This window comes from Oncorhynchus mykiss, chromosome 2, assembly GCF_057628025.1.
Source record: "Oncorhynchus mykiss isolate SJ-2025 chromosome 2, ASM5762802v1, whole genome shotgun sequence".
Lineage (NCBI taxonomy): Eukaryota > Metazoa > Chordata > Actinopteri > Salmoniformes > Salmonidae > Oncorhynchus > Oncorhynchus mykiss.
This window is the reverse complement of record NC_143023.1, coordinates 57392094-57407348: the sequence shown is the minus strand read 5'-3', so window position 1 is coordinate 57407348 and position 15255 is coordinate 57392094. Positions and strand designations below refer to the sequence as shown.

Sequence of the window (15255 nt, the reverse complement as noted above, 5' to 3'; positions counted from 1 at the left end):
GGCGGAGGTTCCGGACTGTGGCCCGTCGGCGGAGGTTCCGGACTGTGGCCCGTCGGCGGAGGTTCCGGACTGGGTACTGTCGGCGGACGCTCTGGACTGGGTACTGTCGGCGGACGCTCTGGACTGGGTACTGTCGGCGGACGCTCTGGACTGGGTACTGTCGGCGGACGCTCTGGACTGGGTACTGTCGGCGGACGCTCTGGACTGGGTACTGTCGGCGGACGCTCTGGACTGGGTACTGTCGGCGGACGCTCTGGACTGCCGAGGCGCACTGTAGGCCTGGTGCGTGGTGCCGGCACTGGTGGTACCAGGCTGGGGACACGCACCTCAGGGCGAGTGCGAGGAGCAGGAACAGGGCGTACTGGACTGCCGAGGCGCACTGTAGGCCTGGTGTGTGGTGCCGGCACTGGTGGTACCGGGCTGGTGACACGCACCTCAGGGCGAGTGCGGGGAGTAGGAACAGGGCGTACTGGACCCTGGAGGCGCACTGGAGGCCTGGTGTGTGGTGCCGGCACTGGTGGTACCAGGCTGGTGACACGCACATCAGGGCGAGTGCGGGGAAGAGGAACAGGACGTACTGGACTGTGGAGGTGCACTGGAGGCCGGGTGCGTGGTGCCGGCACTGGTGGTACTGGGCTGGTGACACGCACCTCAGGGCGAGTGCGGGGAGCAGGCACAAGACGTACTGGACTGTGGAGGTGCACTGGAGGTCTGGATTGTAGAGCTGACACAACCCGTCCTGGCTGGATGTTTATTTTCACGCTGCAAATGCAGGGCGCTGGCACAGGGCGCACTGGGCTGTGCAGACTCACCGGAGACACAGTGCGCAGAGCCGGTGCAGGATATCCTGGTCCAAGGAGGTATACTGGAGACCAGGAGCGCTGAGCCAGCACCTTCCTTCCTGGCTGGATGCCCATTCTAGCCCGGCCAATGCGAGGAGCTGGAATAGAGCGCACCGGGCACGGTGCCTGACCAGTCACACGCTCCCCACAGTAAGCACGAGGAGTTGGCTCAAGTCTCCAACCTGACTCAGGCAATCTCCTGGTGTGCCCCCCACCCAAAAAAAACATTATTGGGGCTGCCTCTCTGGCTTCCGTGCTAGCCGCGTACCCTCATTTCGTTGCCGTTCCTCCATTCTCCGTAATTTCTCCTCGTAGTATCGCCGTTCCGCTTTCGTTGCCTCTATCTCCTCCTTAGAAAGGCGATACTCCCCCGGCTGCGTCCAGGGTCCTGCTCCATCCAATATTTCCTCCCATGCCCATACTGACTGCTCCTCCTGAACACGCTGCTTGGTCCTTATTTGTTGGGTTCTTCTGTCACGGTCGTCGTATGGAGGAGACCAAGGCGCAGTGTGGTAAGCGTACATTCTCCTTTAATTAAAGAAAGAACACTGAACAAACTAACAAAACGAACCGTGAAGCTAATATGAGAAGTACAGACAGGCAACTAAACATAGAATAAGAACCCACAAAATACCCAAGGAATATGGCTACCTAAATATGGTCCCCAATCAGAGACAACGATAAACAGCTGCCTCTGATTGAGAACCAATTTATGCAACCATAGACATACAAAAACCTAGACTTACAATAAACCCCTAGACAATACAAAAACTAAACAAACCACCCTTGTCACACCCTGACCTAACCAAAATACTAAAGGAAACAAAGATAACTAAGGTCAGGGCGTGACAGCAGGTTAATAGGTTAAACATTTCATTTTTAATTCCAATGTTTTTTCTCAAGATACAACATTGTCATCTTTGGCAGTATATATGGATTTTCAAGGAAGGTAAGTATATTATTTTGTATTCATATTGCATATTTCCCATCACCTAATGAACAACCACAATACCAGTGTGGTGTTAAGCTTTCTGTGCTGTATTGACATATCCTGAAAATGAATTCTGCTGCTTTAGATTGAACGGTCATATGTTAGTTTTCATATCTATAAAAAAAAATAAGCTGTTTTCTTTACGTTCAGAGTGCGAGCTGATCAAGGGGTCAAAAATGTCGATATTGCCAGATGTATGTTCACTGTCCGAGGAACAGGCCGCGGAAGCTTTATTTCTGGCAAAAGTGTCCGGTGTTCTTTTTCTCTCCTCCATCTCTGCCTGTCTTGTTGTACATGGAACCTGTCTCACATGCATTAATTTAAAAAACCTAAAGATGTCAGCTGCTGATTTTCAGATTTACACCACATAAACACTCAGCCATTTTCACTGGACTATCAAACCCCTGTTGCTGCCAAGTCATGATTTCCCTGGGTGTTAGCCTTGCAATAACAAACGCTTATGGGGAGATGTTTGGAGTGCTGTGACATGTCAGTACTTCAACTTGCTGCACAGTTTGGAGGAAGAAGGCTACCTTGACCTGTCAAATTCTCTCCACCTCTCCTGTGTGGATATGTGTCTTTACCTCGTCTGCGGGCAGATCTGCAGCATTTCACAGAGAGTTGGAATAATCACACTTTAAGTACAGAGGCGAACCTGACACCTCCCCAACTGTCGCCTTAGCACTACACAACGGATTCAAATGATCAAGTCATCATCAAGCTTCAAGTGGTATTTATGTATTCATTTGTGATCTGGTAATGTAAAAGTCTTATAATGACATTATCTTATATTGTTTGTCCTCATGTGTCTGTTTTTCAGCATAAAGTACTCTGTAGCCACTTAGTGTGGACACCAGGTGACACTACACACACACACACACAGATTCCTGTTGAACACAGTCTCGTTAACAACCTTATTTTCTCAATAACAGTCTCTCTACTTCACTTCATCCCACTCCCCCTTCTCCCTAAATCCTCTAGGTTATATCAGCTGTGTCCTTATTTTTCAACTTCTATGTTTCGATAGTGTAAACAAATACATTGGTGCTTTCAATATCAATGAAAGAGTTGCATGAATTTCTTGTTAAATTAATGGATGTTTCTCAAGTTACGATTCGGCCACCTCAAATCAAACTGGGATAGAGAGGATACACATTACCCTGTTAATTGCCTGGGATTTAGTTTGAAATGGCTTACCTCCATGCCCATCAACAAAGCTGATCTGTCCCAGTTCTGTATAGAGTAATGCATTTATTTTCCAATTCTATACATTTGACTTTATACAGTATCTAGTACTGGACTTGGAGTCTGAATCTGAACCTGAATCAGAGTTAGTCTGAGTCTGTTTGGGATCCAGGTCTGAAATCTGGATCTGATTAAGATTCACTGGAAATATTATCAGACCTGGAGCCAAACCCAAAGTCAGAACTGAATCCGTCAATAGAGTTGGATCCAAAGTCAGAATCGGAAACAAAATTGGAATTTGATTGAGAGACTGAAGAAGGGGAGGACATTGAGGGGTGTTTTGGGGTGTCCAATGAGCAGCCTGAGAAGGGGTATGGGACAACAGGGATGGAGAGTGAGGATTTCTGCGCTGTGTATTTGAATGGAGGCGACTTGCTGTGCTGTGATGGCTGCCCAAGGTCTACCACCTCTCCTGCCATGTACCACCCCTTCTAAGCTTCCCACTGTACGTCTTGAGATCCTATTTTCTGGTGTTTAGAAACGTTTTATAATGATTTATAAAAAATAAAAAAATCAATTAGAGCTTTTACATCCCGCAAATGTTACAAGTGTGGATACAATTTAATGAATGTCTAGAATACTGTGGTGCAAAACAGAAACTGTCTTGGGTTGGCATTGTTGACAATGTTCAAAGAGCTACAATATGAAATATGTAACCAATAACCGTACCGACAGTTTATGTAATAGGGAAAGCCCCTGGATAGGATGAGAACGTTTGACTCTGACCCTCTCTCGCTGCCCTACAGGGGTGACTGGGTGTGCATATTGTTTTCCGGAAGTGACCCAGACCCTGGGGTGGAGTATGACTGTAGGACCATACACCCCTTCGACAGACCACCAGGTGGCAGGCACACCCTACACACTGTCCAGCCTGGACCGAAGAGTGGGTTATGTTGATGATGATGATGATGATGATGATGACTTGATTGCATTCATTAGGAAATTATTTCCGTGTCGTACAGCAAGCAAGCATACACGGGTAAACATAGAAAGATTTACAGCACATCACAATACACATATATCAAAGGAGTCCACATAAGAGCTCGCTTGCTGCTTAGGACTGGGGACTATTGGGGGTGGAATTACAATTCATTTCTTCCTGGTACCGGACCTTCTGTACGTGCTTACACGTGCACCAAAACAAAATGATGGGCCTAATCGTAGAATGACATATAGAATCCATATTAACTCCATAGGATCTCCATGGGCCTAGTCGTAGAATGACATATAGAATCCATATTAACTCCATAGGGTCTCCATGGGCCTAGTCGTAGAATGACATATAGAATCCATATTAACTCCATAGGATCTCCATGGGCCTAGTCGTAGAATGACATATAGAATCCATATTAACTCCATAGGATCTCCATGGGCCTAGTCGTAGAATGACATATAGAATCCATATCAACTCCATAGGATCTCCATGGGCCTAGTCGTAAAGGTCTGTCATTTCACTTTTAAAACGTATGACTTTTTATTGTGCCATAAACACAACCAGTCATGATGTTTTCATCGGATTGTCAGACAATTAGGTCAAAGGGCTCCTTTACTAGGCTACCCCGCGCACGTTCATCCACTCACAACATATCTCCAGCCTCCAAAACAGTGGTGAATGGAAAGAGACCTCTGTTACACAAAACACCAAAAAAGTGTAAAGACATTCGGCGATTGTCATTGGGCCAGAATGAATGCCTCTGCTGTCTGCGTGCGTCTCGGTTTCAGCCACTCAACTCTGCCTTGGCAACATGTCAGTGTTCTGGTCGAACCACAATGCATTTAGAAAAGTAGGCCATACCAGTGGCTCCCAAACATATATACATACAGTTGAAGTCGGAAGTTGACATACACTTAGGTTGGAGTCATTAAAACTCGTTTTTCAACCACTCCACAAATTTCTTATTAACAAACTATAGTTTTGGCAAGTCGGTTAGGACATCTACTTTGTGCATGACATGGCACAAGTCATTTTTCCAACAATTGTTTACAGACAGATTATTTCACTTATAATTCACTGCATCACAATTCCAGTGGGTCAGAAGTTTACATACAATACGTTGACTGTGCCTTTAAACAGCTTGGAAACTTTCAGAAAATTATATCATGGCTTTAGAAGCTTCTGATAGGCTAATTCACAAAATTTCAGTCAATTGGAGGTGTACCTGTGGATGTATTTCAAGGCCTACCTTCAAACTCAGTGCCTCTTTGCTTGACATCATGGGGAGATCAAAATAAATTAAAAGAAAGACCTCAGAAAAAAATTGTAGACCTCCACAAATCTGGTTCACACTTGGGAGCAAATTCCAAAAGCCTGAAGGTACCACGTTCATCTGTACAAACAATAGTACGCAAGTATAAACACCATGGGACCACGCAGCCATCATACCGCTCAGGAAGGAGACGCGTTCCGTCTCCTAGAGATAAACGTACTTTGGTGCGAAAAGTGCAAATCAATCCCAGAACAACATCAAAGGACCTTGTGAAGATACTGGAGGAACAAATCTATCTATATCCACAGTAAAAACGAGTCCTATATCGACATCACCTGAAAGGCCGCTCAGCAAGGAAGAAGCCACTGCTCCAAAACCGCCATAAAAAAGCCAGACTACGGTTTGCAACTGCACATGGGGACAAAGATGGTACTTTTGGAAAATGTCCTCTGGTCTGATGAAACAAAAATAGAACTGTTTGGCCATAATGACCATTGTTATGTTTGGAGGAAAAGGGCGGATGCTTGCAAGCCAAAGAACACCATCCCAACCGTGAAGCACGGGGTGGCAGCATCATGTTGTGGGGGTGCTTTGCTGCAGGAGGGACTTGTGCACTTCACAAAATAGATGGCTACATGAGGAGGGAAAATTATGTGGATATATTGAAGCAACATCTCAAGACATCAGTCGGGAAGTTAAAGCTTGGTTGCAAATGGGTCTTCCAAATGGACAATGACCCCAAGCATACTTCCAAAGTTGTGGCTAAATGGCTTTAAAAAAAACTTGTGACTCTACTGGACTTGTTCTTAAAATGCACGACTTGGACTTGACTAAAGACTCGACCCATTCTACTTGGGAGTTGTATTGAGACTTGGACTTTGTGACTCGAATAACAGTGACTTGGTCCCACCTCTGCTAAATCAGTACAGCCTGTCTTGGCTCATATTGTCTTGGCTCCCGTGGTGTGAAAAGGGATGCTCAGTTCTGAGCTTCACAGATAGTGGTTTCCTTGTATCTACATGGTAGGAGTAATAACATGTCATATTTCATGTTATGGGGCAATGTATGCTGGGCTAATCTATAGACTATGTAGTAAGGGAGTGGCTGGCCTGAAAAATATGGGGGGACAGATGAGATGAGCTTTGGGGCCTTGTCCAATGCAAAGGGGGTACTTTTCCCAGTTATTACCAATATCTAATCTATCACACAGAGACAGTAATTATAGCAGGTATAAAGAGTTCAAAAAACGACTTTACCATATTGACAAAAAATGGATGCAGTGCCATCACATCCTTTCTATTTTCCTTTCTATTTGGTCGAAATTAATAAAGGTTCTCTGGCGCCATCTACTGGAGAGGTGCACCCACTACAAAGGTTACACTTCCGTTTTTCAGCGAAGGACGTGTGCACAAATGGATGATGCTGAGGAGCCCGACGCAGCATCCACTTGACCCTCTGTGTTGAATTGTTTGTGTATTCGTGTTGCCTTTTAAGTACATTTACCTGCAAAAGCAACCGTGCGGCTGTAACAATGTCGATGTCAACATTTCAAAAGGTTACGCTAGTGTCTTGTCTCGTGCTCTGCGTTGCTCTTCTGCTTCCGAAAATGCTGCTAGGCGGAGGGAAGGGTGCACAGACCGAGGGTAAGGTTTAAAAACGCTCTAAAAATGTTAAATATCTGTATTATTCTAGCTAACTATTATAGATTCGTACGTAGGCTTACCTTTCCTTGCATTTTAACACATTTTTTATTTTTTACTGCACATCGTCGTTTATTTCTGGTTATCTTTGAATAATACCAGCTACATCCCTACAGAGGGCGCTGTCATCACCGGGGAGGAGTGGTGGGTCAGCTGTTTGTTCACCCGCAACAGCCTGACTTTATGTGAAAAAAGTTCAAATCGGAGTCCCGCACCCGACCCCAACACTCACATATAGAAATTGCGCTACAGGCTACTGTCAAAGACGGGGGGACGATTTTTTAACTGGGTGCAGTATTTTTTTGTTGCCTGATTTAGATATGTTTCTGCCTATAATTTCCGAGATTTTGGTAGGCTATTTGTTAGTCAACTTGTCTATCAATTAGGTAGAAGAGAAGCTTGCATGTAGGCTGTCATTGTGTTGCCCTAAAAGACTAAATAAACCCATGCTCACCAGAATAATGTCATAAATCGATAGAATGAAGGCTTCAATCTAGTTGACATTGGTAAAGTGTTCCCTGTCATCTTTCACGGAGCAAAGACGTTTAGGGACCAGGGAGAAAATGCAATAACTCTGGTGGAAAAAAATTCTGTGCAAAATGTCCAATTTACATCAGTTTGACCAGTTGTAAGGAAATATAAACCTTTGGTTGAAATACTATCAGCTTCTATGATGCTGATGCTGATAGATACCATCTGAGGTTCTAGCTGATCATTCACATTCTCTCAAGATGCTGAAATAAAGAAATCATATTTCTCTACTCCTGTTCCCAAGTAAACATTTTGTTTACATTTGGTGTACTATTTTACTGCAAAAAAAATTGCTTAATTCTGCAGGACTTAATATAAAAGCTATGTGAGAGGTTATAGGTTTTACAGTCAGTGTCCAGATTTCAGTTTCCATTTAACCCATCTGAACAGTAGGCTTCCCTTGACGTGCCACAGGCCTATTTGAAGTCCCCATCTTGTGACTGTCGAATTTGCGTAGCGCCTCACAATCATCACACATAACATAGCCGGCCGGCACTGCTGTCGTCCTCTCCTTCCACTTCACCAAATCTTTCCCAAACATTAGCCTACTTTTCTGTCCCTCCCTTCTCTTTATTTTCAACTCTCCATTTTGCAACTTTCCTCTTATTGAATTAAAGTCAGACATGCATTATGCATTATCAAGGCTACGACAGCAGGGCTACCTTATCACAACAGCGTAAGTCCAACTCACCGTCGCAACAAAGTTGTTATTCCAGTATATCCAGTATGTTAATTCCAGTATATCACAGTATCGGGTTCATCTACCACATTTGCTTTGCAGGTTCAGGACGGTTTCCTCCCATGGTGCACCGGCAGATGGCTCCGGACAGTCAGGGCCAGAGGGCTGCTGGGTCCACCAGGGCACACAACACCGAGGCTATCGCCAGGGCTAAGGGGGGTGGGGGCACAGGGGTAGGAACCGGGGGCAAGTCCAACCTGGCAGGGCAGATCATCCCCATCTACGGCTTTGCGATCCTTCTTTACATCCTCTACATCCTGTTTAAGGTGCGGTGTTGTGGGGTTGACATAGGATATATACATACACGCACAGACAATAGGGCTGAGCATTTTAAAGAATGTGTGTGTTCCTCCAGTACTCTCATGAAAATGATTTAGAGTTACAGGCATGTTAGCGTTTTAAATGTGCAACGGGGCTGAAGACAAAAAGTTTGCATGCGAAAATGTATCGAATACAAACCGTGAAACAAGTAGTCTGGCCCAGCCCTAACATGCGTACACATGCACATACTAGGAAGACACGCATGGAAACACAGTCCATTGTATCCTATTCTCACAGAAAAGGTCCAAATCAAATGCCCATTTATAATCTGCGTGTTGTATGTTTAAACCCTTAAATCCTATTGTTGAATAATGTTTTTTTCTCTTCTCAAAAGATAACCTCAAAGGGGAAGTGCGCTGTACCTTCTGAACCTAGATTTCCCTCAGTAAGAGCAGAGAACCGGAAGAGAAAGATCAGTGAGTTACAAACTGTAATCTCACGATTCTTAAATCGTTCCTCTTTAAGAATCAGTTATATTGATAACTCTATACAAAGAAACAGCATCATTCATTTAAATAGTTTCTCTCTAAAACATACAGTCGTGGCCAAAAGTTTTGAGAATGACACAAATATTAATTTTCAAAGTCTGCTGCCTCAATTTGCATATACTCCAGAATGTTATGAAGAGTGATGAGATGAATTGCAATTAATTGCAAAGTCCCTCTTTGCCATGCAAATTAACTGAATCCCCCAAAAACATTTCCACTGCATTTCAGCCCTGCCACAAAAGGACCAGCTGACATCATGTCAGTGATTATCTCGTTAACACAGGTGTGAGTGTTGACGAGGAAAAGGCTGGAGATCACTCTGTCATGCTGATTGAGTTCGAATAACAGACTGGAAGCTTCAAAAGGAGGGTGGTGCTTGGAATCATTGTTCTTCCTCTGTCAACCATGGTTACCTGCTAGGAAACACGTGCCGTCATCATTGCTTTGCACAAAAAGGGCTTCACAGGCAAGGATATTGATGCCAGTAAGATTGCACCTAAATCAACCATTTATCGGATCATCAAGAACTTCAAGGAGAGCGGTTCAATTGTTGTGAAGAAGGCTTCAGGGCACCCAAGAAAGTCCAGCATGCGCCAGGACCGTCTCCTAAAGTTGATTCAGCTGCGGGACTGGGGCACCACCAGTACAGAGCTTGCTCAGGAATGGCAGCAGGCAGGTGTGAGTGCATCTGCATGCACAGTGAGGCGAAGACTTTTGGAGGATGGCCTGGTGTCAAGAAGGGCAGCAAAGAAGTCACTTCTCTCCAGGAAAAACATCAGGGACAGACTGATATTCTGCAAAAGGTACATGGATTGGACTGCTGAGGACAGGGGTAAAGTAATTTTCTCTGATGAATCCCCTTTCCGATTGTTTGGGGCATCCGGAAAAAAGCTTGTCCGGAGAAGACAAGGTGAGCGCTACCATCAGTCCTGTGTCATGCCAACAGTAAAGCATCCTTAGACCATTCATGTGTGGGGTTGCTTCTCAGCCAAGGGAGTGGGCTCACTCACAATTTTGCCTAAGAACACAGCCATGAATAAAGAATGGTACCAACACATCCTCTGAGAGCAACTTCTCCCAACCATACAGGAACAGTTTGGTGATGAACAATGCCTTTTCCAGCATGATGGAGCACCTTGCCATAAGGCAAAAGTGATAACTAAGTGGCTCGGGGAACAAAACATTGATATTTTGGGTCCATGGCCAGGAAACTCCCCAGACCTTAATCCCATTAAGAACTTGTGGTCAATCCTCAAGAGGTGGGTGGACAAACAAAAACCCACAAATTATGACAAACTCCAAGCATTGATTACGCAAGAATGGTCTGCCATCAGTCGGGATGTGGCCCAGAAGTTAACTGACAGCATGCCAGGGCGGATTGCAGATGTCTTGAAATAGAAGGGTCAACACTGCAAATATTGACTCTTTGCATCAACTTCATGTATTTGTCAATAAAAGCCTTTGACACTTATGAAAAGCTTGTAATTATACTTCAGTATTCCATAGTAACATCTGACAAAAATATCTAAAGACACTAAAGCAGAAAACTTTGTGGAAATTAATATTTGGCCACGACTGTACAATCAAATAGTTTAGCTTCACTTCAGACAATGCCATCCTGAAAGGTCTTAACTGACCCTCTCTCCTCCTCTCGCTCTCCTTCTCTCTAGCGGACTTTGAGCTGACTCAGCTGCAGGATAAGCTGAGGGAGACAGAGATGGTGATGGAGAGGATTGTGTCCAAAGCCAGCTACAGTCCTGAAAGGTTTGTTGTTTACCTGGCCAAAGTCTTGCTCCACGGACATCTCTCATTTCTTCTCGTTTCAGTCTCTCTTTGCATACCAAAACACATATATTCAACTTTTTTAAAAATATATTCTGGGTCTCTTTCCTTTCCCACCTTACACCATTTTTGCCGGCCAAAATATTGGATACATTTTTTTTTAAATTTAGGAATAAAATGTTGAATACAATCTGAATTGAACAATGTATTTACATTGCTATTAATGTGTGTACTTAACTGTTATTGCATGTCCCATTGATTGAAGTAGCATACCTGTAATAAATTCTAATGGGTAGACCCTAAGTCATGGGTTCCCAAACTATTTTGGCCCACGACCCCATTTTCATAACCACACACACACATATATATATATATTAACAGCTAATGTTTACTTTTATTTGGGGCCATGGCAGTCAATTGAAAAACATTTTAACAGTATTTCTGATTGTCTTCTCAACTCACAAACACATACGTTTAATGTGGGGCTATGACAGTCAATTGCAAATTAGTCTGACAATGTCTCTTATCTCACCACCACTAATGAGATGGGCGTGCTTGATGCATGTCGCGGCGGAGCTTCTCAAAGTCAGGGGGCGTGGTTGACAGTGCGCACCTCATCTCTGCTGTCACATCCAACAGGGATCGATATTTGGTTTTAATGCAGACAAGAGCACTGAATGCACCTTCACGCGGATATGAGCTGGCGAACGGTAGTACAAGTTGTAATGCTCAGAGGGAGAGGGCAGGGTATTCCCTTTGAGTCAAAAAAACTCCTCCGTAGTCACCTGTGAATGCATTGTCTACAGCATTCGGTCACATGGCAGCTCGATCAGCTGTTCCGATTTCATTTACCTGCATGTCAACTGAGCCACGATCGCAGTCAAACGGATTAGGAAGTAGGTCCCAAAGTGCTCTTCCCAGCATTGGTGAGCAGTCACCACTCGTGTGGGACACTTACTGATGCTGTTTTTTGTTGTTGTTAGAAACATGGCACCTCCGATGGAAGGGGGTCATGGTTGGCTTTTGAAAGACTCTCTCCAATAAGAATTATTTCCTCTGAATCCACCAAGTCGGTCACTCATCTGTAGAGTGTTTTTGTATTCTCTGCATGCTTGCGTTCAGTTTCCCAAATGTCTGTTACATATAGACAAGGAGACATGTTCTTTTCATTACGCAGAAATTCAACCAAGTCTGTTTTCTTTTTTACATCCATTGTGAATGACAATAGTTTCTCTCAATGCAAACTCAGTTCGTCTCTCTTAGCAAACTCCAAGTGGGCTGTCATGTGGATTTTACTGAAGAGTGGCTCCATCTGGCCACTACCATAAAGGCCTGATTGGTGGAGTGCTGCAGAGATGGTTGTGCTTCTGGAAGGTTCTCCCATCTCCACAGAGGAACTCTGGAGCTCTGTCAGAGTGACTATCGGGTTCTTGGTCACCTCCCCTTCTTCCCCAATTGCTCACTTTGGCTGGGTGGCCAGCTCTAGCAAGAGTTGGTGGTTCCAAACTTCTTCTATTTAAGAATGATGGAGGCCACTGTGTTCTTGGGGACTTTCAATGCTGCAGAATTTTTTTGGTACCCTTCCCCAGATCTGTGCCTCGACACAATCCTGTCTCGGGGCTCTACGGACAATTCCTTCGACCTCATGGCTTGGTTTTTGCTCTGACATGCACTATCAACTGTGGGACCTTATATAGACAGGTGTGTGTCTTTCCAAATCATGTCCAATCAATTGAATTTACCACAGGTGGACTCCAATCAAGTTGTAGAAACATATCAAGGATGATCAATAGAAACGGGATGCACCGGAGCTCAATTTTCAAGTCTCATAGCAAATGGTCTGAATACTTATGTGCCTCTGCCTCACCACACATTGTTTTCACCTTATCAATTGCAGCCGGGAATATCAAAGTCTCTGCAATAGTGCGTGGTTTCATATCGTAACGGGCCTAGCCATTCACTATGTGAATGATTCAAGTGCAACGGTCAAGTGCGGCCTTTTCCCATGATCTAAGGGCGCGCTCTGGTTGAATTTGATCTTTTAGATTAGATTTATTTTTTATTTGGATGTATTTAAGGTTAACCACATAACAATGATTTTGAGATACAAAGACTATATTATAAGGTGTGTGTGTATGTGTATATATATCAACAACAACAAAAATGTGTGAATCTTTTTCTTCTTCTGAATTTTGGAAATTCTCCCACGACCCCATTTTCACATCAGGTGCGACCCCTAGTTTGGGAATCACTGCCTTAAGCATACTTACCTATGCTTCTGCTGCTCTCCCTGCAGGGTGACAGGGGTGAGTGCCGACCAGGAGGAGAGACTGCTTCTCCAGCTGAGAGAGATCACGCGGGTGATGCAGGAGGGCCGCCTGGTGGAGGGGGTTGCCCCCGCAGAGATGGGGGCACAACACTGGGAAGGTAGACTGGGATTGAAGCCCTTTTTCTGTACCACCCCACACCATTGTGGGCATTCTTCTAAACAACATGTCATTTGTGCTTTTTTAATGGAAGTCAAACTTTGGCTCTTTTATGACGTCATTCATTTTGGTGTAACATACAGTAAGTAGGGTTTAATGCCTCTGAGGGCTGTATGGAAACGTAATGATATACTGTTTATGTATCCATGGTTGAATTAGGTTTCCCAGAGGATCCCCATCCATGCTGGGAAGAGCCCTTCTGTGGATACGACCATACCCAGGCAACCAGCACAGAAGAGCAGCCAGAGAGGACCGACGAGTGTGGGGCTGACCAGGAGGGTGTGGCTTACCAGGAGAAGGGTGGGGCTTACCAGAAGGAGAGTGGGGCTTACCAGAAGGAGGGTGGGGCTTACCAGAAGGAAGGTGGGGCTGACCAGGAAGAGGGTGTGGCAAACAAGGAGAGTGGGGTTGACCAGGAAGAGGGCAGGGCTGACCAGAAAGACGTTGGGCTTAACCAGGAAGAGAGCGTAGTTGACCAGGAGGTGGTTGGGGTTGACCAGGATGAGGGCAGGGCTGACCAGAAAGACATTGGGCTTAACCAGGAAGAGAGCGTAGTTGACCAGGTGGTGGTTGGGGTTGACCAGGAAGAGGGCAGGGCTGACCAGAAAGACATTGGGCTTAACCAGGAAGAGAGCGTAGTTGACCAGGAGGTGGTTGGGATTGACCAGGAAGAGGGCAGGGCTGACCAGAAAGACATTGGGCTTAACCAGGAAGAGAGCGTAGTTGACCAGGAGGTGGTTGGGATTGACCAGGAAGAGGGCAGGGCTGACCAGAAAGAAGGTGGGCTTGACCAGGAAGAGAGCGTAGTTGACCAGGAGGTGGTTGGGATTGACCAGGAAGAGGGCAGGGCTGACCAGAAAGAAGGTGGGCTTGACCAGGAAGAGAGCGTAGTTGACCAGGAGGTGGTTAGAGTTGACCAAGAAGAGGGCAGGGCTGACCAGGAGGAGGGTGCGGCTGAGGATGATGTAGGTGTAGCTAAGGCAGGGGCTGATTTGAATACTGATGAGGAGGGATGTGCTGATTTGGCCACTGGGAATGAGGAATGTGGGGCTAAGCGTGATGTGGGTGGGACTGAGGTGGAGAAAGCAGGAATGGACAGGGAGGAGGGTGGGGCCAATGACAAGCTGGGTCTGGCTGATGAAGACAGGGGTGGTGCAGAGGAGGAGCTTGAGTTTACACTGAAGATGCCCACCATGTTGGAGCGAGAGGAAAAGGACGGTGTTAACCTGTCAACGGAGATGTCAACTAGCCGTTCTCGTGTTAGAAGGAAAAGGAACAAGAAGCAGAAGAAATGACCAAAAGAAAACAGAGTTGATTGACTTCCCCTAAATTCCTTCCTATAATTGGGAAAGTAGAGTGCGCCCCACAAACTTGAGTCTGGCTATGCCCGTCTAGCAACATTTCTTCCTAGCCTCCAATGCTTCCAAACAGGATGGGCCATAGCATGAAGGTTAGCAGTAGCCAGTCTATAAACATAGGATCAAAAAGCTCCACCCGAGAAAGATGGTATCTCTTCCTAAGTGACAGTCTGAAGCAGAAGTCATACCCACAGTATTGTACCAATGCTTTGTTCAGATGTTCACTATCGCATAATAGCTTTGGCACAATGCGCATTACAGTGAACTGAATGATTTGGAAGGCACTGTGCTCCTACAGTCTTGATTCACATCTGGGCTTGAGAGTATGCTTGTTGTCCTCTTAGTGCAATAAACCATAATTAGAATACATGGGAATGATCTTATTTCATGGGTATAAGTTATTGAAAAAGCATTCACTTTTATACACTATTTATTCACTACTGATGACTATATATACCAGGAGCGTTATGTCAGCGTTACAAAAAAAGTAACTACTGTGGAATCTCACAAATAAAATATTCTGGTTTGACAACAACCTTGTCTCAAGTGTGTGATAAACAAAAAC

The 15255-nt window shown here is 45.1% G+C and overlaps 1 protein-coding gene across 1 annotated transcript; it reads left to right on the top strand.

The window, feature by feature from the left end:
• Positions 1-6652: 6652 nt before the first annotated feature.
• On the top strand, positions 6653-15225 carry ric3b (RIC3 acetylcholine receptor chaperone b). Its single transcript, XM_036951336.2, has 6 exons — positions 6653-6928; positions 8298-8521; positions 8911-8992; positions 10735-10828; positions 13143-13273; positions 13492-15225. The coding sequence occupies exons 1-6, from the start codon at positions 6817-6819 to the stop codon at positions 14625-14627; spliced, it is 1779 nt and encodes a 592-aa protein (XP_036807231.2). The 5' UTR covers positions 6653-6816; the 3' UTR covers positions 14628-15225.
• Positions 15226-15255: the final 30 nt, after the last annotated feature.